General features: G+C 38.4%; 2 protein-coding genes across 4 annotated transcripts; both read left to right on the top strand.

Annotated features, from left to right (window-relative positions):
• The first annotated feature begins 435 nt into the window (after positions 1 to 435).
• Positions 436 to 19,125, top strand: LOC110967488 (complement C3-like). Of its 3 annotated transcripts, none has more exons than XM_022217117.2 (43): positions 436 to 599; positions 1,510 to 1,708; positions 1,831 to 1,993; positions 2,697 to 2,791; positions 3,170 to 3,258; positions 3,669 to 3,760; positions 3,869 to 3,956; positions 4,121 to 4,223; positions 4,358 to 4,478; positions 5,656 to 5,771; positions 5,957 to 6,103; positions 6,383 to 6,482; positions 6,566 to 6,660; positions 7,723 to 7,914; positions 8,025 to 8,180; positions 8,496 to 8,625; positions 9,446 to 9,514; positions 10,005 to 10,202; positions 10,288 to 10,402; positions 10,474 to 10,562; positions 10,723 to 10,862; positions 11,027 to 11,239; positions 11,498 to 11,561; positions 11,838 to 11,927; positions 12,031 to 12,231; positions 12,428 to 12,503; positions 12,633 to 12,792; positions 12,975 to 13,070; positions 13,306 to 13,456; positions 13,661 to 13,746; positions 14,070 to 14,147; positions 14,239 to 14,394; positions 14,469 to 14,531; positions 14,688 to 14,769; positions 14,938 to 14,986; positions 15,338 to 15,428; positions 15,532 to 15,621; positions 15,697 to 15,814; positions 15,939 to 16,028; positions 17,314 to 17,406; positions 17,497 to 17,580; positions 18,518 to 18,662; positions 18,759 to 19,125. In XM_022217117.2, the coding sequence occupies exons 1-43, from the start codon at positions 505 to 507 to the stop codon at positions 18,898 to 18,900; spliced, it is 5,010 nt and encodes a 1,669-aa protein (XP_022072809.1). In that variant the 5' UTR covers positions 436 to 504; the 3' UTR covers positions 18,901 to 19,125. The 3 variants fall into 3 exon arrangements, with proteins under 3 accessions (XP_022072809.1, XP_022072811.1, XP_022072810.1); XM_022217119.2 differs by having other exon boundaries at positions 10,005 to 10,166; XM_022217118.2 differs by having other exon boundaries at positions 437 to 599; positions 3,678 to 3,760.
• Positions 19,126 to 19,419: 294 nt separating this feature from the next.
• On the top strand, positions 19,420 to 24,942 carry asf1bb (anti-silencing function 1Bb histone chaperone). Its single transcript, XM_022217121.2, has 4 exons — positions 19,420 to 20,068; positions 21,295 to 21,410; positions 21,763 to 21,939; positions 23,900 to 24,942. Exons 1-4 carry the CDS (start codon positions 19,960 to 19,962, stop codon positions 24,095 to 24,097), a joined length of 600 nt encoding a protein of 199 aa, XP_022072813.1. The 5' UTR covers positions 19,420 to 19,959; the 3' UTR covers positions 24,098 to 24,942.
• The last annotated feature ends 698 nt before the right edge of the window (positions 24,943 to 25,640 follow it).

A 25,640-nucleotide genomic window follows, 5' to 3' on the forward strand; every position in this document is an offset into this window, starting at 1 on the left:
GCCTGATTCAGATATTCCTCCAGGATTTCCCTTTACTTTGGCACATTCATTTCACCCTCTACCTTTATTAGCCCTCCGGGACCTGCTGCAGGGAAGCATCAAGCCCACAACATGATGCTGCCGCCACCTTGCTTCACAGCGGGGATGGTGTGTTTGTGATGATGTGCAGCATTTGGTGTTGCCAAACACAGCACTTATTAGGCAAAAAGGTCTCATCAGACTTTCTTCCAGTTGACTCAGGAGTCTGTCACATACCTTTCTGGCAAACTTAATATAAGGTTGTTGTTTTTTTCAATTGTAGTTTTCTCCTCGTGACTCTTTGATAAGGCAAAAAACTTTGAAGGGGCCGTAAATATCTTTTATAAGCACATGATCTGGTTTGCTAGCCACTCCTATCAGATAATAAACAAGACTGTGAGACTGTAGGGAGGAGAAGTCAGAGTGCATGAGGAGGGAGGTAGGTGCATAAAAAAAGTGCTGCAGAGCAGTACAATAACAGCAGATATGGGATCAGGAAGGAGGATGTGCGACACTCAGCTTTGGCTTTCAGCCCTGCTGACCTTTTTCTCTGTGATTTCTCTGACTGATGGGTCACCAATGTAAGTAACCTTGCCTTGAAAGAGGAAGAATGAGAATGAGAAAGAATTTTCTGCATTTTTAACAGGTGTATTTTTTTTTTGTTTTACCTGATACCTACTGCACGGTCTGCACCCCTCACTATCAGTGGATCATGTCACAACCCAAGCAAAGACATGCAAAAAAAGACACAAACAAGCAAAACAAACTTTGTGTTAAAATGTGAAAATTGTTAGATACTGTTTAGTTGGCTGAAGAAAAAGTGCTCTCTGCAAGTCAGAAACAGTAATCAGGAGTGGAATAGTGGAACCACATTTCAGTGCATGCAGATAGACAGAAATACACTTTTCCCCCGAATTTATTTTAGCGGCAAAAATGCACAGATTTTTACACCTAAGACAAAAAGTCTTCCTGTATGGTATACCAAACATGTGCTTAAAGTGTTGAAAATGTTCTACATCAGTTAAGAAAATCTAATAAGAATCTAATAAGAGTCATATTGAGACATGGGATTACTTGCATTTGTGATTAACTTTAAAGTTACTCATTAGGCTTCAGTTTAAATCAATTCCATTTCTAGTTTGGGTCTTACACAATGAGGAGCTGCAGTTTTGTTTGCATAAATCCAGGTACCATTGCCGGGAAGCTGACCTAAATGTTGTCTGGACGTCACACATTGATTCTGTGCGCCTGTCACAGTAAACAATGTCGGGAATAATGATGAAATGTTGAATTAATGGATAACTCAGTGTGTGCTAAGGTCATTCTGAAGCAGAAAAAAGACAGTTCTTATGGTAAATCAGATGATCCGAACTTTTACAGACTCAAACGCCCATTAGGAAAAATATAATTAAAGGTAAATCTGTATACTTTTTCAGCAGTCAGTGCTGAACAGCAGTGTGGGTCTTTCTTTCTCTCTCCATTGCTCTGTAGGAAAGTGATGTCGGCCCCCAACTTGTTGCGGGTGGGAACGCCAGAAAACGTCTTTGTGGAGTGTCAAGACTGCACCACTGAGAATGATTTCACGGTTGTTATCAACGTAATGAATTATCCAACCAAATCCAAACGGCTGATGACCACATCTGTGAACCTCACCAGTACAAACAAATATCAGGGCTTTGGACAAATTAGGGTATACAGACGTACTGTGACTTGATTTCATTGTCAAAATCAAATTATTAGACTGATCAAATTTAAATATATACCTCATCCTCTTCAATACACGCTGATAGTGGCTCTTCATATCGGTTTCAGATCCCCACTGGAGATTTCAAAAGGGACCCAAACATGAGGCAGTATGTTTACCTGCAAGCTCAATTCCCTGATATAAAACTGGAGAAAGTTGTCCTAGTGTCCTTCCATTCTGGCTACATCTTCATCCAGACGGATAAGACCCTCTACACACCCAGCAGCAAAGGTGAGTTAAATAATAGCTCACTGATGAGGACCATAACATATACACTTGTCAAAATGTCTCTATGTGGCTGTTTATGTCATAGAAAGGTGCAATTTTTAGGCATTTTTCAATCCAGAGAAAAGGGGCTTGTTGCTCAAACAGGGAAAAATCAACCACCACAATTCCAGGCTTCACCCTGGTACAGTTTATTCAGGGGGGTGCATTCTTCCAACCATTATATCTACTACATACTAGTGCATCTTAACCACTTAGAATATTAAGAATAAGTTGATTAATTTCCATCAATCATTTAAAATATAATATATTGCAGACTCATTGAACAATTTTCAATTTTAATTTGAATCATTTTGTCCTGCAGCAAAACAGATCTTAACGTATTTCATATATGTCAGTTATTATATAATTGTTTCTGCATCATAAATCCTGTATTTTAAAACCAGGACATCCAGTATTTAAATTATTTCAAAATCCAAGGTTATTAACATGCTGGCAAACACAGGGTTACACATGGTGTCCCTGTAAAATAGCATGTGTAACATCAACAGCCAGACAGAAACTGTTGTTACATATAATAATAAATAATCAGTCATAAATGCCAGATGTCGACAAAGAATTGAGTATTTTTAGAATGAATGACAATCCTGCTAAACATGTTAAATAAACCCTCTAGAGCAGATATATATTCGAGTGATCTGTCTTTCAGTTCGTTTCAGAGTATTCGGACTGACACCTCGCTTGGATCCCGTGGAAAAGAATGATGAGGCCCGACCTGATCCTTCTATTAACATCGAATTTGTGGTATTGAATTTTATCGTGAATAAGACTTGAACGTGATAGAAGTAAACAATCTGTGCAGATAATTTCCATTCCTCTGTCTCCCACATATCTGAGATTTGTTATTACTATGAGTTTGCCAATAGCTCTGTGAGGTTAAACCTGTCACTCCTCATCCAGAAAGCTTGATATGCACAATGAAATGTAACATGAGTCCCACCACTCAGTCTAAAGATGAAGTGTAAATGACAACAGCAAAACTAAGAAAAGCCAACAAGTGTAAAACAACAGCCTGATCGGACGAACAGACGTAGAGAAAATGTTTTGTTAAAGATGCATTATAAAAGTAACAGTTTCTTTTCTACAGTGACGAGGTTTACTGTTGAACTGTTTCTTATTTAGACCCCTGAAGGCATCATTTTATCGCGCGATCCAGTTTATCTGAAGTCAGGGGTTTTCTCAGGAGAATTTCAACTTGGTGAAATTGTCAGGTGAATATTGTACTTAATTTTAGCAGCTTATGGCTTTAAAAATAAATATAAAACTAACAAGAATTACCTTAAAATGACTGTGAATTATGTGGGAATAAACCTTTGCGTAAAGAGCTACACTACCACTCCAAAGTTTGGACACACCTTCTCATTCAATCTTATTTATTTTTACTATTTTCTGGACACATACTGAAAACTAATATTTTTTTTGGTTCTTAAATAATTCCATATGCATTCCTTAATAGCTTTGTTGCATTCAACCGAAGCAACAGCAGCACATAATTGGAGCAGATGGGGATTTTAAACAATAATGTAAAATAAAGACTGAAATATGGGCCACTGATGCTTAATACACTAATTTAAATGTATGTATGTGTGTGTGTGTGTGTGTGTTTGTCTGTGCGTTTGAGCATTCGTAGCACTGGACTGTGGAAATTGGTGGCGAGGTACAACACCAAACCACAGAAAAACTTCTCTGCAGAGTTTGAGGTCAAAGACTACGGTGAGTTTGTTCAGACACCTTCTAATTTGTAACCTATAAAAAACTTTAAATGTATACTTTTACTCACTTCTTACCTGCTGCTGGACAAAAATGTGTTCAATGTTTCAGTGTTGCCCAGTTTTGAGGTCAAACTGATGCAACAAAGTCCTTTCTTCTACGTGTCCAGTCCAGAGCTGACCGTCAACATCAAAGCAACGTATGTGAAGATTTCATTGGCTTGGAGGCTGGCTTTGATTGGTGGATTGATGGGGCTTGTTTAAAGTTTATTGTTGGTGTTGTTGTTATTTTTAATCTTAGCTATTTTGTCTGCTCTGTTTCACCTTACTGAGGGATAAATTTACCACTTTCTTATCGTTTCAGGTATCTGTTTGGTGAGGAGGTGGACGGATCGGCCTACGGTGTATTTGGGGTCATGTATCAGGGTCAAAAGACGAGTTTTCCCAGTTCGCTTCAGAGAGTGCTGGTACATACTCACACTTTTTGTCCATCGCTGCCAGTGCGATAGTTGATTTGACGCTACAAAATCTGCATGTGCATTTTGTAAAATACCTGCCAATTGTACTTGAAGATCCATTTTTGTATATTTTGTCACATCAGATTGAGAACGGAGAAGGAGAGGTGACACTGAAGCAAGAGCACATCACACAGATCTTCGAAAACGTCCTGGACCTGGTGGGCAGCTCCATCTATGTAGCTGTTAGTGTGCTGACAGCCAGCGGTAAGAAAGAGAGAATGTGTGTCTGCCTGAGAACACGTCAAAAAGTAGAACAAATTGCATTTAATTTTACTGCTCTTCCACATGACTTAACACACTTGCTTGTACTTCTGTCTTCAAGCATTTAATCTCATCATAGCAACATGTTAACAAGTTAAAAAACATAAATCAAAAATAGATTTTTACTGAGGAGAATCTTTAAGTGCGCTTGACTGTTTCATTTTGACAGTCACAGTTTTAACATTGATATGATTGAAATATCACAATTTTGTCAAATCGCCTTTCAAGCTGTGATATTTACATATTTAAAAGTTATTAAACAATTATTTCTGCTCCAGGAACTTTGTTTTATTAAGTATACAGAGTAAATATTTACCTTTAGTGCACAACTTAAATACACTTGTCTTATTATGCTTAAATTTATTTGAAAGGTGCCAATGAAAAATATTTAGAATTACAGTAAAATATAGAATAGAAATACTTTCTTGATCCTCAAGAGGAAATTCTGTTGTTACAGTGCCAAGCAGAAAGAGTAAAGTGACTCCCCCACAATACAAATAAATGAGAAAAAGGAAAATATACTAAGATACAAAATTCACATTAAAAGGGCAAAATATATACTATGATTAAAAATATGCTGAAGCTAAAAATGCACCACAAACTGTCACAAAATATATTTAAATTAGGGTCTATTATTATTATCATGCTACTTTTAGAAATAATAATTATTTTTACAATTTATTCATCAGTTACGTTGATATGTTTATGGGCTGGAAAAAGTATTGGAAACACCTCTACATTCTATTTTATCACAACTTATAACTTAAATTATTTACATTATATGTCTAAATATGTTGGTAAGTTTTATTGTACTTTGTAAATGTCTAAACCAATGAAAGTACACATGTATATAATGAGAGCACATTATTTGTTTTATATGTGGTGCATTTAGGAACAAACTAATGTGCAATTAAAGCCGTACTGATTAATAGCAAGTGCTTGATATTTTAAGAGTAACTAGTGTACTAAAATCAGCACAGTGAAACATGGATTTATTACATTTTGGTGGTGAAATTTTGAGTGAATATTTGCATGTCTCTCTTGTTTTGTTTATTTTTTTTAAATGATACAGGTTATTACTATGTGTAGCTGATACAATGTTCTGTAATTACTGACACAGGTAGTGAAATGGCAGAGGCAGAGCTGCGAAATATCCAAATTGTCACATCCCCTTACACCATCCACTTGAAGAAAACACCTAAATATTTCAAACCAGGACTGTCCTTTGATGTTGTGGTAATGTGGATTTCATACATTTGCACACACACACACACATATAAAAGTATGGTGACAATCTTTCAATCACATATATCTTTATTTTTGAAATTCAAAGTTAAAAACAATAATCCTTTAACCAAAAATGCACACAACAAGAAGTTTTAGATTGCGCTTATTTAATAAAGATGTTTTCTGACCGACAGATTGGAGTTACGAATCCTGATGGCGCTCCGGCAAGAGGTGTTGCAGTGGTGGTTGAACCTGGGGAGGTGGAGGGTGTCACTGGAGCCAACGGCATGGCGAGGCTTACCGTCAATACAGTAGAAAACAGTCAAACACTGGATATCACAGTAAGTCATGAGACTGGGTAGAATTGTTTATAATTATTTAGATTTTGTGTTAAACCCTCAACTGTTAGAGGAGCTTATCTGGTAAAGTTGGAGTCTCCATGTCTGACACAATTACATGCATCATCTGCACATAAAACAATGTCAACAATGTCACTCTGCATCATATAAAGCCAAGTTAGCAACTTTCAGGTTGCGTTTATTCATAGTTGACATAGACTGCAGGTAATAACTCCTAATGTGCATTGCTTTATGTGACTTCATGCTTACTTGTACTCGTAGGTAAAGACCAAAGACCCTCGTATTTCACCTGAAAGGCAAGCATCAGCCAACATGACGGCTCTCTCATACAGCTCCAGCAGCAACAATTACATCCACATCGGTACAAAGTGAAATGATGTCAAAAGACTAGTACTGTCAAATAACACTTCTTTTAAAAGTTTTCTAATTGATATGTTTCCATAGGCATTGATGCAACTGAAGTCAGTCCAGGAGAAAACCTGAAACTGAACCTCAACTTCAACAAACAGGGAAGTCAACAAACGGACATCACGTACCTGGTGAGATGTGTTTTGAACCCTTGTGTCCATGCTGGAGTATGTAGGTTGCTTCTTGCAGCCTGTGTAGAACAGTGTTGAGGACAAAATTATTACTCCCAATATGTGAATCTGATTTTTTTCAAACTTTTCCCAAGTGCTGTTTGATAGAGTTTCAAACTTATACCACAGCTTCTCTGAACACATTAGTGCTCTCTAGGAACTAAAACTCACTGAACTGAAAGAATACCAAGATCAAATTCTTTTTAAAAATCCCAGCTCTTTCTTCTTTGGCAAATCTTTCAACTCCTTCAGATTTAGAAGTATAATGGCATCGACACTGGTCCTATGATTTCCTATGGGAGACAAGTCAGGGCTTTGTGCAGGGCAGTCAATAATGTTCACTTTGGCATTCTCAAGGTAGTTTTTCACCACAAGTGATAGATGCTTCAGGTCATATGCTTAGATAGACACAGATTTGCTGCTGACTGCTCGACGTTATCTTCCAGAATCTTCCTATAGTCTTGTCTTTTCATGATTCCTTCTACCGTGATGAAAGTTCTCCATTCCAGATGCACTGAAGCATCCCCACAGCATGATGCTGCCACCGCCATGCTCACTGTGGAGATGGTGCTCTGTGGGTTGTACATTTCTCCCTTCTTTTCATGACATAGGAAACATTTCTATCACCAAAGAGCTGTAGTTTTGTTTTATATGACCAAAGTAGATGCATGCTTCAGTCTGTCTGTGTAATGGCCAGGTGTCCAAATCCTTTCGTCCATATAGTGTATGTTGTAACTCAGTGTGTATATATGTAAGGTAATCGTCTGTCTTAACTTTATATCACAGGCTTTGAGTATTACTAAGCCAAAGCTCATCACTGGCACAACAGCAGTTTCTGCCATGGCTTAATGAAAACGTCACTTCATAAAACGGCCAATTTTTTTGACCCTTGTAATTTTTGGTTTCTGTGAAATAATTCTGTTACCGAGTGCAAATAAAAATAACTCAACTTCATTGGTAGACTAATCATTTGGTCCTAAACTACACATGCACATTGGATAAAGTTTAATTCTCCATGTTTAGATCCTGAGCAGAGGTCAGCTGGTGAATTATGGCCGTTACAAGGCAAAAGGTCAACTTCTGATCTCCATAATGGTCACCATTACCAAAGAAATGCTGCCATCGTTTCGCATCATTGCCTACTACCATCCAAGTGACAGTGAAGTGGTATCGGACTCTGTTTGGGTGGACGTAAAAGAATCCTGCATGGGTTTGGTGAGACATATCATACCGATGTATCAGAGCTCAACTGGGTAAACTAAACACACACACCAAGCTATTTTCATCCAGCTGGTTTAACATTTACAAATTCCCTTATCCTTTAGCTGAAACTGGAATCAGCAAAACCTGCTGCAACCTACATGCCTCGCAAAATGTTTCAACTAAAAGTCACAGGAGATCCTGAAGCCACCGTGGGACTGGTGGCAGTTGACAAAGGCGTCTACATTTTAAACAACAAGCATCGCCTCACTCAAAAAAAGGCAATGTCTTTTTTCTTACTTTACCTGTAACAATATTTGAAAGGGGTTTCAAGCTCACATCCTGTCATTTTCATGTATATCTAAAGTAAATGTGGTAAATGTGCTGCGCTCATGTGACGCTTTCATCCAAGCCATTTTGGGAATTTCACCTCTCATTCAACAGCTCACACATGCTCAAATAGCAGTGGACCTCCAATTCAAGGCACTGGCGTTTTGCCAAAGAATAAGAGGACACACGGTGGAGTCCAGTATTAGTTTGAGTAAAACTAAGATTTGTCTGTCTGTATTTCTGTGTGTATGACATCCATGCTGCAGATCTGGGACATGGTAGACAAGTCTGACACCGGCTGCACACCAGGTGGTGGGAAGGACAGCATGAGCGTTTTCAGTGATGCCGGGCTGCTGTTTAAGACTAATTTGGGTTCTGAGACTCCCTACAGATTAGGTGACATTACTTGATTCTCTCATTCTTTTTCCTCTTTCTGCCCAATGCTCCAGTGCTATGAAAATAGAAAAACCAAAGGTGGGCGGAAAGTTAGAACCTGAGTTGAGCTGAGACAGGGGTATAATGGGGCCATCAAAATTAAGTCTATCAAACAAGCAAACACTTCCATAAACATAGCACTATGGATCGGTTGATGCTGTCCCATGAAATACCTGAAATCAGATGTCAATAGGAAATTGCCCTGTAGAAAAATCTGTAAGAAAACAGTGAAACTCTGTCAGCAAAGGTACCAAAAAATACATATCGCAGTGGAATACTGTAACATTCAAAGACTGTAAGAACTAATAGATAATGTCAAATATCTGTAAAATAATTACATTTCCAGACAATTTAAATACAGCAAAACAGTGTCATTTTAAGGTCACATTTCATAAAAGAAAAGGTTTCTATTCATAATACTGATTTTTAATGAGGACATTATTTACTGTACTACTATTTCTGTGATTTTACTATATATTGTCTGTAATTTAGCAAAATAGGAAAAAATCTGTAAAATACAAGTAAACAAAAACATTTACCATTTTTCATCCTTAATGCATAAAATGTGTTATTAAAATAATGGCAAATATCTGTAAGATAATTACATTTTTTTGCGAATTTAAATACAGAAAATGTGTGTAATTTTATGGTTGTTTGTAGTGTCGTGCAGTCACATTGTATTTAATTTTTTTTGTATTCTGTTTCTAAGTACAACCATCCAAATGGCATCACATCTACCGTTTGTGTTCGCATAAATATCTAGCTTGTGTTTCATTTTCAGATTTGAATTGTCCAGCCCCCAGCAGGAAGAAGCGAGATGCAGCTTTGATGAACGTCACAACCAGCTTACGTGAGAACCACAGCGCTCAAACAGCAGCATCATTCAGTCATCGTCTGTCACATATATAGAAGAACATAACAGCGAAAATCTTTAAAATAGTTTTAAAATATTTAGCGATCTTTTGTCCTTACTTAACAGTAAACTATCTGTAAAATGACTATGTATTCTGCTGATTTAAATACAGGAAATATTGTGTAATTTTACATTCAATCTTTGGAGGAGCATCATTTGTAAACATACATTTTTTTCTAAGTTGCATTTAAAAATTGTTAAGGACTATTAATTTTACAGCGCATGCCTTCTCAAGTATTTCAAAGCTCTTTGTTGCAGTTTTTGCCTGATAAATGCTTAATGTTGGCACTTTGCTCCATTTTGGGATCTATCATTGCATCAAACATTGACATTATTCACTGCATCCTGGGCTTAAACACCACCTAAAATGATTGTGATTGGTTTAAAGAAATCTCTGTCTCTCCTGCACAACTTGCTTTCTTTCCAGTGAGTCAATATGATGACGAACTGCAACGTGACTGCTGTTTGGATGGTATGAGGGAAACCCCTGTTTCATACTCCTGTGAGAGGCGCAGTGAGTATATCTTGGATGGTGCAGCCTGCGCCATGGCCTTTCTGAACTGCTGCAGGGAGATGGAACGCATCCGAGGTGAGAAGAGGGAGGGAAGTCTCCAACTGGCTCGCAGTAAGACATGGGAACAAGGGTTGGGAGGTGGTAATTATACAGGCTATCAATCAATCAAAATGCTAACATTTTTTTAAACCTTTAGGTGAGGAGGATGACACCAGTTACATGGACAGTACAGATATTGTTTCTCGCACAAACTTCCCTGAAAGTTGGCTGTGGTCAGAAATCAAACTGCCTGCTTGCGTTCGACCCAACTGGTGAGTCAGATGAGACCTGTACACATTAAAATACACTGATAGTTTAAAGTGTTAATGCGTATTTGTTACAGTGCGTCCACAACATTTGAGAAAATTGTTCCTTTGCAAGACTCCATCACAACCTGGCAGTTCACTGGCATCAGTTTATCAAGAAATCACGGTGAGAATCCAGCAACCAAAATCTGTGTTGTTTTGTGATTTCTGCATCCAGCTCTTAAATCAAACCTACAGTGCTTCAAACTGTCTCTCTATTTCGTATGAATTTACGTCCCTCACCAAGGCACCTCTTTTTTCTGTGCTATGTTTTATGCTTTTTAAAGGTATCTGTGTGGCTGAACCACTGGAGATAATTGTCCGAAAGGACTTCTTTGTTGAGCTCAAACTGCCCTTCGCTGCTGTCCGTGGAGAGCAACTGGAAATTAAGGCGGTCATCCACAACTACAGCCCCAATCGTCTCACTGTAAGTATTCATGCAAGTAAACATGATCACATTTTTCGTGAACCTATCCAGTGAACTACCTAAATAATGTAAAAATCTGAAACTGGAACTTTATTATTATTATTATTATGGTAATTAAAGAAGGTCCCTGAAGTCCCTTACTCCACCTTTACCTTGTTTATAAGGTGCGTGTGGAGCTAAAGGGGGAAGCGGGTGTGTGCAGTGCAGCCTCTAGACATGGAAAATACCAGGAGGAAGTGGAAGTTGAGGCTGGAAGCGCACGAGCTGTACCTTTTGTCATTATTCCCATGAAGGAGGGAGAATACAAAATTGATGTCAAAGCAGCTGTTCAAAACTCAGAAATCAGTGATGGAATCATTAAGCCGCTGCGAGTGGTGGTAAGAGAGACACACTATCTCATCTCTTTATCTGTTTCTTATGTCTTGCGTTTTAAACACAAGGGCCATTGAACACAACAAACTCCACATAACACCTTTAACTGAACTGAGAAGTGCACTGACATGAACTGACACCTGTAATAAAATGAAAACAAGATCCCGTCATTGCATTTTTAAAGATTTCTACTGCTAAATTGATTGTACACTAGTTTAAAGAGTTTTGATTTCAGACATTTGTCCTTGCTTTTGTTTTTCCAGCCTGAAGGTATACTGATAAAAGCTCCTCAGATTATAACTTTGGACCCTTCAACTAAAGGTCTAGGTGAGTTTACTTGTCAAGCAGCTGCAGCAAGAATAACACACAACTGACTAAGTTGAAAAATAGTGAAAGAACTACTTTTCTTCTGCGACGTTTTCTGGTTACAAAGAATACTCTCTCATGTACCGTCTTAAATTAACTGTGTTAATTTTGATCATTTAATGTATTATTATTTCCTGTCATATGTATGTAATTAGTGGTCTACTTAAGTTAAAAATGACAACATCTACATAATATTTCAAAGTGTTCCCAAAATTAGGCTTCCTCTTTACATTTTAGATGGTAAACAAGTGGAAATCATCAACAGTAAAATTCCTCAGAGGGATTTTGTACCAAACGCACCAACCAGCACACAGATCTCTTTGACAGGTGAGAGTGGTGGCATTATTACCTTTGTGTAAGTGTAACTGCTGCATGAGATATGTGTTCTTCCTTGTTTGCAATGATAAATGGACAAACTGGTTGTGTACAGGGAATAAAGAAAATGTGGTGAAAAACGCTATTACTGGAGAATCAATGGGTGCTCTGATCGGTACACCCTCAGGCTGTGGAGAGGAAAACATGATCCACATGACCTACACTGTCATCGCAGCCACATATTTGGACAAAACCTACCAGTGGGAGCCTGTGGGCATTGATAGACGTGAAGAAGCCCTCCAACACATCAACACTGGTGGGTCACACAAATGCATTTTAACACAAACACTGGATATTTTGTTTAAAGCCACTATGTGTAAGAAAGGAAGACTTTGGCAGAAGTCAGTAGCTGTACTATAGTACCCAATTTAAGAGTGCTACTGACATTGGCTTCCACTGGATAAGACTCATTGCAAAAGACAGCAGTCAATGAAGGGTTTTGTTTTGTTTAGGCTACCAGAACCAACTTGCCTACCGTAAACAGGACGGGTCCTTTAGTAGAGATCACGACCATCAAAGCAGCACTTGGTGAGACTCCAAAATGTGATTAAACTGAATGTGTTTGCACATCTTCTCACTTCTATCCCGACCACATGCTGATTTGTGTTTTATGTGCACACAAACTAAGCTACAACACCATCTCCTCTCCTCTGTAAGGCTCACAGCCTACGTCGTAAAGGTGCTAACGATGGCCAGCAGTCTGGTGGCAGTGGAAAGAGAAGTCATCTGCAACGCTGTCAGGTTTCTGATTGTCAACGCACAGCAACCTAACGGCGTGTTCAGAGAAATAGGAGACGTTTACCATAAAGAGATGACTGTAGGTGCACTGATTTCATCAACATCTACCCTTCATTTTGATGCTTAACAAAAGGATTGCATCAAATTAAAAAACAGTACACACTAGTGGCTGACGTTCTGCATGTATGAACAGATGCTTAATGTGGCTGATAGTCATGATAATGATCGTAGTGACGAACTTGTGCATGTGCGCATGTGTAGGGAAACGTCTATGGTGCGGATTCAGACGCCTCCATGACGGCCTTCTGCGTCATTGCCATGCAGGAGTCACGCACAACTTGTGCTGACACTGTTAACGTGAGTACCTTTCATCGCTTTTATTTCTCCGTCTACTGCCTCCACAGTGCTTAATAAAGTTGCGCTGGAAGTAAGAAAAAGTCAAAGCCTCTTTTGGTACCAGGGCCAAGTAGATAGACTGGTGGCCAGTCTATTTTTTACCCTGCCTCTGCATGTTTAGATAGGCTACAGCAGGTCTGATAAACCCTCCTCTCTCTGTATGTCATCTGCTCTTACCCTTCCATCCTTCATCCAGAGACTTTCAGACAGCATTGACAAAGCAGCAACCTACCTGCGGAAGCGTCAGCACAGTTTATTGAACCCTTATGCTGTTGCCATAACATCATACGCTCTGGCCAGTGAGAACAAACTGAACCGGGAGATCCTCTACAAGTATTCTTCTCCAGGTGTCCTCCCTTAACAATACAGTCAATAGCACAAAACAAAAACATTGCAGATCTACATATGATATTATTTGCATATTTTAGCTTAGCACAGGCTGGGGTACAAATGCACAATGCTTACCATTTATGAGGTATCATTTTAGGAAATAACCATATGAACATCATGGAAGTTGGCTGCCTGTGTAATGCAGAAATGTGTTTTGTCAGATTTTTCCCACTGGCCTACACCTACTGGACGTCAGCACACTCTGGAGTCCACAGCATATGCTCTCCTGGCTCTGGTGAAGGTCAAGGTGAACACGGCCTTCTTACTGTATCTGTGTGTCGCAGGGACAAGATCCACCAACAGAAACTTGTATGAGTAAAGCGATTTCTGTTGTTCTTAGGCTGCTTAACAGCTTTGACAAAATTTCAGTTTTCTACACTGTACACAAAAAAGCCCTAGCATTACAGAAAACATCTCTAAAATTTTCTAGTATTTGATGTATTTTCAAAATTGTTAAGAAAATTCTGTAAAGTTACAGACAGCAAATTTATTTATTTTTGTTTTACAGTGTGTCTCCTGCACAGTCAGCCATGTAAAACAGCATTTTAACCTTTTTCTTCTCAATTAAAGGCCTTTGAAGATGCCAGACCGCTTATCAGATGGTTCAACCGTCAGATGAGAGAGGGCGGAGGCTATGGATCGACTCAGGTACCCCTTAAAACTCTTATCCTCTCTCTCTGCATTAATGCGTTATATTTCTCTGGCTCTCTGGTAATCTCAAACTCTTATTCCTCTCCAGGCCACCATGACAGTTTACCAGGCTGTGACTGAGTATTGGTTCAGTGACAAAGAATCCGACTATTTTCTGAATGTGGACATCTTGTTGCCAGGCAGAACAAGGCCTGACAAGTACAACTTTAACTGGGAAAACCACTACGCCACAAGAACATCCAAAGTGAGAACACGCTCTCTCACACACAAACTCATCGTGACTCAACATTATTACCATCTATGTTGCTTTCCCCACAGATTAATGATATAAACCAGGATGTGAAGGTGACTGCAATAGGAAAAGGAGAAGCAACTCTAACAGTAAGCAAAATGCATTTTTACTCAGTTTTATTTGTTATGGGATTAGCTGTGATTTAATGAGCCCTATTGGAATCGCAGCAAGGTCACAAACATCTAACTGTGTGTGATAAATCTCATTGGCACTGATGCTTATTTGATTTTTTATCTCTCTGACAGATGGTGTCGCTGTATTACATTCTGCCTAAAGAAAAGGACAGCGACTGTCAGAAGTTTAACTTGTCAGTGCAACTCATTCCAGGTAAATTTGACCCCCTATGTCTGTTTATCTATTTGTCTTTGTAAGCTACAACATTTGCCTGCTTCTTTTTTTTTCTTCTTTTGTGTAGTTTTCGTCTGACTGTCGATGTTAGTGCTGAGATTTTAATAAAATAAGATTTCACGATCCTCTTTTGTTTTGTCTTTTCAGAGAAACTGGACAAGGATGAGAACATATACAAGCTGAAAATCGGGGTTTTGTAAGTACACCTGAAATAGCGTTAGATTCTCGTTTATTTATATGTTAATTATGACTGGATTTGTGTTTTTACTCTAACTACGGTGCCTAACAAACCCTAGACTAACAGTGTTGCTGATTATCAAAACATTTTTCATATTTCAGTAATGCTTAATGTGCTGGTATGTGCACGTGCCATCAAAATGATATCTTTCTTGCTAAAATATAATTAGCGCTGTTATCCACGATTTTAAAATGAACAGTTTTAGAATAAAGTAGAAAAATAGTAAAGCATATTTTATTTATTTATTTATTTTTACTTGCCAATTCCTTCCCTATTTTTTTCAATTATTTCTGCCCATTGGGTGTACAGGTATAAGGACAAGGTGCGCGATGCAACCATGACAGTGTTGGATATCGGCTTGCTGACCGGCTTTTATGTGAACATGAAAGACTTGAACTTAGTAAGATATAAATTTGCTGAAATATGGTTAGTAAAGTCAGGCTATTCTTTGAACGTCTGGAAACTAATATATAAACATGTTGGATGTATGCGTTTGTGTGCAGCTGTCTAAAGGACGAGCCCGCACTATTGCAAAATATAGGATGGACTCGGTCCAGTCAGAACGAGGCTCGCTCATCATCTACTTGGACAAGGTAAGAGATCAGTGTTCCATCCCCACTCATGCTTTCCTTCCATCATGTACACATTTTCTTTACATCTGCCCACAGGTTTCTCACACGCAGCCGGAGGAGATTATTTTTAGGATCCATCAGAAGCTGAAAGTGGGCGTCTTACAACCAGCAGCCGTGTCTGTCTATGAATACACCAGCAGTCAATACAGAAGTGGTGAGTTGCAAAGATATCCAAAGATGTGCTGCCCCCGTCTGCCTCCAACACACACTAGCAAATTGACACTTTTAAACTTCCAGTCCTGCAAGCAGCTCAGAACATTTCTATACCCCATTTGCAGAAGCACATTGTATGAAATTCTACCATCCAGAGAGGAGAGCTGGAGAACTGCTGCGTCTCTGTAGAAACGATGAATGCACATGTGCTGAAGGTAAACACGATGATGTGTCCTAATCTGTCTTTTATATAGATCGGGTCACTGAGGACAAAACAGCAGCTTATTTGTAATATGTGCTGGTTTACTTTATCTTAAGACTTGTCATTTTTCACTGGGAAAATCATTTTTTTCTTCAATCTTTTTAAAAAAACATGCGGGTGAGTCAATGAATAGAAACCTAAGTCCCATCCTGATCATTCAGTATACTTGCACAAGGCAGAAAATAGAATAGAGCTAATATAGCTTTTACCCTTCCTTTTTGTACCAGATCCATGAAGGATAGATATTTGGTTCAATACATAATCTCAAAGAATGGAATAGTAGCACTGAAATGAACAAAAAGTTTGAAACAACTAGCACCTACACAATCCTGTAAGATCTGGGTCCATATTCCTAAAACATCATAAGGCTCAAAATAGCAACTGGCAAAGTTAAAAGAAACTCCAAAAAATAAAGGGCAGGTCAGTTCTAACTTGTAGATTAAAGTTCTGAAAGTAATTCAGAATGCATTTGATTTAAGAAGAAAATGGCTGCGAGGTCTGAAATAAGTTAGAGGTTCTCTGGAGGACTCTGAAGTCACTCTCTGCCATTTTATCAGTCCAAATAAAAATAGATTTGCTGACACACTGACGTTGTCATTCAGTCACTGTTGACATATCAAGTAGAAGATTTCATCTGTATCAACCCTGCTTTGTCTCTTTACTTCGGACTTGTCAGACACAAACAGGACAAAATGATAGTGAAAAAAATGGAAAGCCTTTTATTCTATTCACATTTGCATTTGAAGGAAGCTGTAATGGTTAAGATGGTGAACTTGTGGCCTCCAGGTGTGACAGTGTGTTTGTCTAAGAACAGATCTCGCATCAAATCATTATAAGGCTTCAATTTACAAAGATAGTTTTGGGTGAAAGGCCAAAATTGTTGTCCACAATTAAACTGCATCTTCCAAAGTATTGTTCCTCCTTTTCTCTAATTCATTTTTCATATCTGCCCTCTCTTTCCAGCAGCTTCCTGTATTTTGCAGTCTCTTCAGTTCTGTCCTAATGCGATATCTTCTCACCAAACACTCTCTTTAGGAGTGAATCTGAAGAGTAAAGCCTTAATTGTAAACTTTTAGTGACGTTTAGGAAAACTATTTTCTTTTCAGATTGGATAACTTGTGAAAACTGCAGTAAACTACAGAAAAACTCTTTACTATATTTCTAAGTGACTCTAGTACAGGTACATTGAGCCATAAACATGTACTCATTTAACTGCATTATGACTTTACCTTTTCCAGAGAACTGTAGTATGCAGAAGAAGGGCAAAATCGACAACGCTGAACGCACAGAAAAGATTTGTGAAACTACAAAGGACAGCAGAATCGATTTTGGTAAGAGTTTTTGTGTATTTTTGTGTAAGTGAGGAATAGATATGGTGATAAAAGGTGAAAAGACATTAAATTCAACTTGTCTGTCCATAGCGTATAAAGTGAGAGTGGAGACGTTTACAGACAGTTTGTCGACTGACATTTACACAGTGCGGGTTCTAGAAGTCATCAAAGAAGGTGGGTTTATTTACAATAAGTCTTTTGCTTCATGAAGTTTTTTTTTTCTCCTAAAAACTCTTCAAATGTAAGACGCTAAATTCCATGCCCTAAATTAAAAATGACAGGACACATAAAAGATAATATTAGATAAGAGATAAAAATTAACTTTACTAACACTGGAGGACATTTTTGTGCCAGATATTACTCAGAAAAAAACTGCAATAGCATGAGGTTCAACTAATATGTAGAAGTATAGTTTAGCAATTTTCCTGAATTTCCCAGAGAGGATGGATAAAGTATCCATTTGTGTCTATCTATCTATAAGCTTACAACGGTGCCTAATAAATTTACAATTAGTGCAATACATTTAAGTAAGCTAAAAGAAAACCAGAATAGTAAGAACTGTTAATGATACTGAAGTAATAAAGTAATCTTGCACATTGTAATGACATAACATAATGAAATATTGCACATTAAATTTAAGTATTACACATGTTATTGCGACTGATACTGCACATATGTTTCCAGATTTGACCAAGAATATGTCAAAATTCATTGGTCAGATTTTTTTAAACTGTACTTATTGCTCTGAATATAATATCCTTAAACAGAAAGTACAGTGTTATACTGCTGAAATGTTATTTTTGGAACTCCATAATTTCACTCAGTTATGGTTGTATTAACCAAAAAAATTATTGAGGTATCAGAGTGCTGTTGCATTGCTAAAAAAAAAAAAAAAAAAAAAAAACGGTACAGTTTGGCGAACCTGGAGATGGACTTACAGCATGTTTGATTTTCTGACTGCTCATGTTTCTTACCCACGTGGGTCTCTAAATAATACAGATAAATAAACAAATAAATAATACAGTGCTTCTTTATCTGGCCCAAATGATCATGTTAGAGTTACAAAGAACACAAAATATGTTCTTTCTGTTCTACGATATTTTGCCTCTAGGAAGCAATGATGTGGGTCCTCAGGGTAAACTGCGCCCGTTCATGAGTTATCGACACTGCAGAGTGGCTTTAGATCTCTGGAAAGGAAAAACCTACCTCATCATGGGACAGGCCCAAGACATTTACAAAGATGAACAGAGTCGATCGTAAGTTGATTGTGTTAGAACCGCCCTGTTTCCTCCTCCTGTAATATTGTCGACTTTTCCACATTTTAACTTCTCTGCTTTCCATGTTGAACTCAGGTATCAGTATGTGCTCGGTGAGAGAACCTGGATCGAGTACTGGCCTAGAGAAGCAGAGTGTAAAACCCCAATGTACAATTCTACCTGTTCAGGCATGAAGGAGATGGCGCAGAGGTACACTGTGCGTGGATGTCTACTTTAGTACAACTGAAGTGAATAAAATATTCTGTTTGGCTGCCATTCTACAAATTACGGTGTGAAAGTTCAGTGCATACGTTTTGATTAAAACTGACACAAGTTTAGTGAATAAGATTATCAAGACCTAGAAATACATGTCAGCCATGCATTGTTATCAAAAAAAGGGAAAAATTAAACAAAGCAGAACAAAGGGAGTAACGGTGTCAAATAAACTGATCTGAACCTGAAATGTTGTCCCTTTTTTTTATTAAGTTCCACGACAGATTAAGGTTTGCTATAATTTGTATTTTCTAGCCACAGCAATTGATAAAGATGATGATAAAATAAACTACAGTCTATATACTAAAATGTACCGTTAAAGGCATTTGTGGGATTTTTAATATTGGTCTTTCATAAATTCCAATCAGAATTGCTATTCCTGACATTTTTGTGTAGTAATATCTAATATCTAATTTCTGTATCATGTCATATTATATTACCTTTTCAAGTACAACATGTTAAAGTAAAGCTCAATATTTAATTCTTCAGGTGCAATATTTCAGTTTCATGTGTAACATTTTAATGTCATCTCCAATATGTTGTTATTGTGTGTGATATAACTTTACTCCCTCTGAATCATTGCCGGCATTGCTTATTACTTTTGCTGTTCTCGTTTTAGCTTACTTATTTCTATTATCACTTGTGTATTGTACCTAAATCCTATTGCTTTTCTTATATTATGTAATTTTAAAAGAATTTCGTTACACGTTTCAGTTAATTTTATGTTCATGTAGTTCCACAACTGGCCTGTGGGGGCAGCAACCCGCCTCCACTGCACCCAGTCTGCCAAAAATCCCATCAGAAGAAGACAAAGAGACGAGCTTCCTGTCTCCGAGCTGCCGCCGGACCAGTTTGGCGTTGTTGGAGAATAAGAGTCAGACTGTAACTTACATCCTCAGAAACAGGCAGAACCCAAAGCGTGTGAGCCAGTCCGGGAACACGACGGCAAAACAGCGCGGAGCAACTCGTTAAACTTGGTTCACGCAACAGATTAGTTTTCCAGGTTGCTTCTGAAGCCACTGCTATGGCCAAGGTTCAAGTGTTAAATGTCGCTGTTCTGGATAACCCGAGCCCGTTTGGAAACCCGTTTCAGTTTGAAATAACTTTTGAATGCATGGAGGACTTGCCTGAAGGTGGGTATTTTAATCCAGTTTGCGTCTAAAGCCAGTTAAATTACTCTTTGTCATGTGCTAGCTTGTGAACAGCAGCTGCGTCTGCTTAAATGTCCGCTTCATTACAGAGAAATGTGGCGCAGCGAAAGTAAATGACCAGCTTGTTACTTTGTTTGATAATATTCTGTTGTTAGCTGTCGTTTTGTCTGTTTGGTGATATTTCATTGGGCAAGTTGTTGAAAATTGGCGCTGGCGCGTTTGTGCAGTAAGCCCCGCCTCCGGTCTGCAGTGATTGGCTGGAAGAGATTCTCCGGAGCTTTATTCCGAGACGCTGATTGGCTGATCACGATGTGTAACTGTAGCAACAAACAAGCGCTACGAGTTGCCGCGAACGGCAGGGAGAGACCACAGAGGGAAGCGGGAGCATGTGTTAAAAAGATATTAAATGCCATCCACATACATGCATGGAGACTAAAGTAACGGAAATATAAGACATTACGTTTCTTAGAAATATTTGTAAAGTTGGTTTAAGACATCAATTCATATCGAAGTATCTTAATGATTTTCAGTTATTCCTCCTTATTGTTATTGTTTAAAATCTGCAATATTGTGCAAGTAGAATATTCAAAAATTGTGGGTGAGTAGCAATATATAATAACAAATAAAGCAGTCATTGAAAGTCTCATATTTTGAACACACATTGACAAGAAAATTGACAATGCAGAAGTGAGCTACTGATATTTTCTGAGCCATATGTAGTTGTGTGTTACAATAACACAAAATCAAACATAGAATACATTTTTGCATGATGGGCTTGGTAACAAAAAGAAAAAAGTTATTTTCATTGAGCTATTCAAACTGATTGAGTCGGTACAACAAGTTGTTATATTGGTAGATAGCCTGATCCTAGGAGACTTGGAATTTCGAATACGTGGAATTTCAAAATGGTTCCTCAAATACAGCTCTTTAAGTTTGGATGTATTTTTGTCATTATTTTGATTTTCTGTAATTTGCAGAGGTGTGAGACCAGCAATCAAGCATTAAAAAAACACCAAAGATGACGCTGTGTTTAGATAGTTACAGCAGATCTGAGTGTTATAGTTCAAAGTGTCCATATTCACTTTTTCATGTAAAACTAACCATGTTTGTTTTAATATCTCCAAGCACAATACCTATATGTGTGACTGTATTTATTTCACAAATCTGAATTACCCTTCTAAGAACAGTCTCCTTATGTGTGCTGTTAGATCTAGAATGGAAGATCATCTACGTGGGTTCAGCTGAGAGCGAGGAATACGACCAAGTTCTAGACTCCGTTTTAGTTGGCCCGGTACCAGCTGGCAGGCACATGTTTGTGTTTCAGGTGAGTTCTCTCAGTACACTTATTAGATTAGAGCTAGAATACAACATGGAGTTCAGAGAGATGACTGGTAGCATGCCACTTGAACAAAAACTGAGCACTGATGAGTGACTCTTGTGATATAAGAGCCAAAACACACCATAACCCTGAGTTCATCACTGATTATGTGCACCATCTTTTGTTTCAAGAATAAAAGCGTATTGAATACTGGAACTGAAAATAATAGAAATATACATTATTTGTTTTAAATCCCTGGTTTGTTTTATCTTTGTAATTGCATTAATAACATGATTGCTGTGGTTTAATCTGATTTTGTCATCGTTGTGTGCTTTTTTTTTTTTTTTTACCTCAATAGGCCGATGCTCCTAACACAGGGCTAATTCCAGAGAGTGATGCGGTTGGAGTGACAGTCGTCCTTATAACCTGCACCTACCGTGGACAGGAATTCATCCGCATCGGTTACTACGTCAACAATGAATACACAGACCCCGAATTACGAGAAAACCCACCTCTCAAACCAGACTACACTCAGGTAACGTACACAGGTGACAGTTACTGATTTAATGGATAGAAGTGTGGAGGACCTATTCTTAGCATCTGTATTGACTGGGCTGGGTAACAAAAGGGATCTTGATGCCTCATTTTATTGTCTTACAAAAATGATGACAGTACAACATAAAGTGCACTACATGAGCCCATCCATCCATCCATTATCTTTAGACAGCTTAATCCTCATTAGAGTCACGGGGTTGGCTGGAGGCTATCTCAGCTGACTTGGGGTGAAGGCAGGGGACAACCTGGACAGGTCACCAGTCTATTGCAGGGCTGCATATAGAAACAAACAATCACACTCACATTCACACCTACGGACAATTTATAAACGCCAATTAGCCTGAGCATGTTTTTGGACTGTCTGAGGAAGCCGGAGTTCCTGGAGAAAATCCAGGCTGCACAAGGAGAACATACAAACTCCATGCAGAAAGACCCCAGGCTGGGATACATGTCGGGGATCTTCTAGCTGTCGGATGACGGTGCTACTGTGCAGCCCCACTACATGAGCCACATTTCTTGAAAAAAAAAAAAAAAGAAGACAAGACTAAAGGCTGTTTTCTACTGCCCTCTGCTGCTCTGAAATTTACACTTCAAGGCAGGAGCATAAGGAAGAAAGTATGAATTGAACCATTAGGAGTTTCTATAGCATATTGTTTTCTCTTTACTCTAAAGGTTATCAGTTTATGCCAAATGTAGGTGCATTTTTATCATTTTAACATCTAAAGTGATTGAAACTTTAGTATGATTTTAATGACGTGTATTAATCCATGATGAATGTGCTTCCAGTAACATTCGTTGTAAAGTTAGTATTTACAGCCTCATTCTGTTTACTCAGTTTAAATAGTAGCAAAAATTCAATCATGCAACACAAAATCAACTGTAGTGTATTTTCACTAAAAAGCTGACAAACAACACAGTTTTTTTTCCAACTGTCTCTTAAGTTAACTGAGTGTATGCCACTGCTGGAAAATTAGTGCTGAATTTTTGCAACCTTCAGCAACACCGTAAACTCTCAAAAGCTGCATGGGAGCTGAAGTTGCTGAATGCTATCAAAAATAGTTTTAGTTTTGTTAAATTACCACACTGTTCTTCAGTTGGTTTACTTATTTGTCACCTTGTTTCAAGAGGAACTCCACCAATCACAGAATCCAGGTTGTTTATTCAAAGATAATGCTGGAGGTGCAATGAGCAATACAGTGTTATGTATTTCTGTGATGATGGTACCATGCTGCAGCATTTGCGAATTATGTTATTGCACTAAATGAAAACATCTGGCTGTCGTATAAATGTACTAACGTAAAAATGAGATCCGAGAGACATTTCTTTAAGGAACTTCCAATATATAAAATGGGCAAAAGCGATGGGAGATTTCATTTTACAGCGTAAAAGAAATATCTTTAAATCATCATCTGTGTCTTTAGTCCTGATTAAAGCATAGTGCTCTTGAATCCAGGGAAGGGTGACAGGCACTGACACTAACTGATGTTGTTTAGAAGGGATCTTTTTGTGTGATTTTAGTAAGTAATGCATTTTTGGAGAGTTTGCACTATGGTAAAATACTTTAAAAAAATTGCTCACCTATATGAGTGAAAGGGGAAAATGAGCCAAAATATCACACTTCGATAAGCAAAACAAAGTAGAGATTTTCCTTAATCGTACGGGTTTGCAAAGGGATAATACCCATAACTACACAGCCCAGTGCAAAACTACGTTCTAAAGTGGTACGCAAAAGCATAAGCACTCTACTAATAATATTTCAGGTCTTATTTTAAAACCTAAAATTCATGGAGTGGACATAAGACATTTAGTCTTATACTAAATGTACCAACTAAATGTTGTTTATTGGTTTCCTTATTTGCTAAAAATCCACCTAAACCTGCAAAACATGTAGAAGTCACCGCAATTCTAATGTTCTACTGGTTTAACTTGCATCGTTGTAGCTCCAGAGGAATATTTTGGCCTCCAACCCCCGTGTCACCCGCTTCCACATCAACTGGGAGGGCTTAGCAGACAAGATGGAAGACAGTGAGAATGTCGACCCATCCACCAACATCAGTGGCATGCTCCCTCCGTCCTGTATACCAGAAAAGATGCCACCTCTCGGACTACTTGCAGACAACTCCATGGACTTCATGTAAGAGTCATCAGATTAATACAAAACGACCAGCAGCTCTTCTCGTCTAAATACTCTCCCACATAGCAAACACACATTTGGACAAGGAGACCATGGATGTATGCAACAGGAAGCATGGACAGGGCAGCGGGGACCTTATTTTTATACAGCCAACAAAAATGGGACCGGTCTGGAACTACTTTCTCTTACTTTTTCTGTCAACACAATCATAGATCTGCACAGCCAGAATTGCCTTAATTTATCATATCTCTGTTTGAAATCACGTTCAAGCTGAGCTAGAGAGAGTTTGAGTCACCGAGGTGGGACAGCATCACCGTATCCCTCAGCCCTGAGACTTATAAGTCATACTCATGCACTGATTTCGGTAGCCATGTTGTGATGTTCATTTTGTCCTCTTCAGCACTGATCAAAGCCTTGGGCAGTGCTCTGTATGTCAAAATACAGGTATCAATAGCCTCTTATTGTAAAGCATTTGATTGGTCTTTGTGTCATCTGATGCCTACCTGTGGATGCAGATCTTGAGTTGAAAATGTGGGCAATGTTCAGGAGTCACAAGTTTAGCCCCTGTGGTTATCCAAATTACTTACTTTTTTGAACATTCCCCAATTCAGAAACTCTGATGTGTTCCATAAAATGCCTGTCTAAGTGTGCGTGAAACATGTAGGCAAAGGAGAAATAGATGCAACGTTGCAGTCATGTTGTGTGGATGATTTACTGTAAATAATGTTTTCCCAGCGCTTATTTTGTCCTCAAAACGAGAGGGCAAATTTTCATTTTGTACTTACTATATATTCTCTGCCTCAGTATTTGTAACAACAGTGATGGGGTCAATAAAGTTTGTTTTGTTGACATTGTGCTGCTTTTTGGTAATCGCTGCGTTGTACTTACGGCTGCTTTTCACCATGACTGTTGAGGAAGCAGCAGCACAGAGACTCGGCACGTGTGTGTGCATCGGCCCACTCTTTGCCCTCCCTTCTCTGGCTCTTGCCTTTTTTCCAATTTCATTCATAAAATGCAGCAGCATCACTCCACCATTTTCACTCTAGCCTCACGTTGCTTGGCAACTGCAGCACAAAAAGGAGAAGGGGGGGCTTGTCTGCTCTCACCCATTTTATCTTAGTTGAAGGGACTAACTCCTCCATCCATCCATCTGTTACCTCTGCTTCTCACATGTCTGCGCTGTGCAGGAGTCTGTTGCGTATATCTTCATATTTGACACTAAAATCCATATGTAGCATCAACTATTCACTAGTAGCAGCATTTAGCAGTACTGCAATCATCATTTCAGTTGTCACAACTGATCATTTGAGTGTTTTGCAAGTAAAAATACCAGATATTTTTTTTCTTAAGTCTTTTCTGTTTTATATCACTGTGATCAAAACAAGCCGCCGTGCTGTTTCCAGAAACCGATGACAATTGTTTACCATGTAATGCTTCTATTTCATAGTATAAGAATAACTGTGACAAAAGCTGACAGTTACAAGTTGTTTGCAGCACAAGACTAATGAAAGACTAATTGCCCGATGTGCAAAAAAAAAAAATTACAA

Source organism: Acanthochromis polyacanthus, chromosome 3 (assembly GCF_021347895.1).
Source record: "Acanthochromis polyacanthus isolate Apoly-LR-REF ecotype Palm Island chromosome 3, KAUST_Apoly_ChrSc, whole genome shotgun sequence".
Taxonomy (NCBI): Eukaryota; Metazoa; Chordata; class Actinopteri; family Pomacentridae; genus Acanthochromis; species Acanthochromis polyacanthus.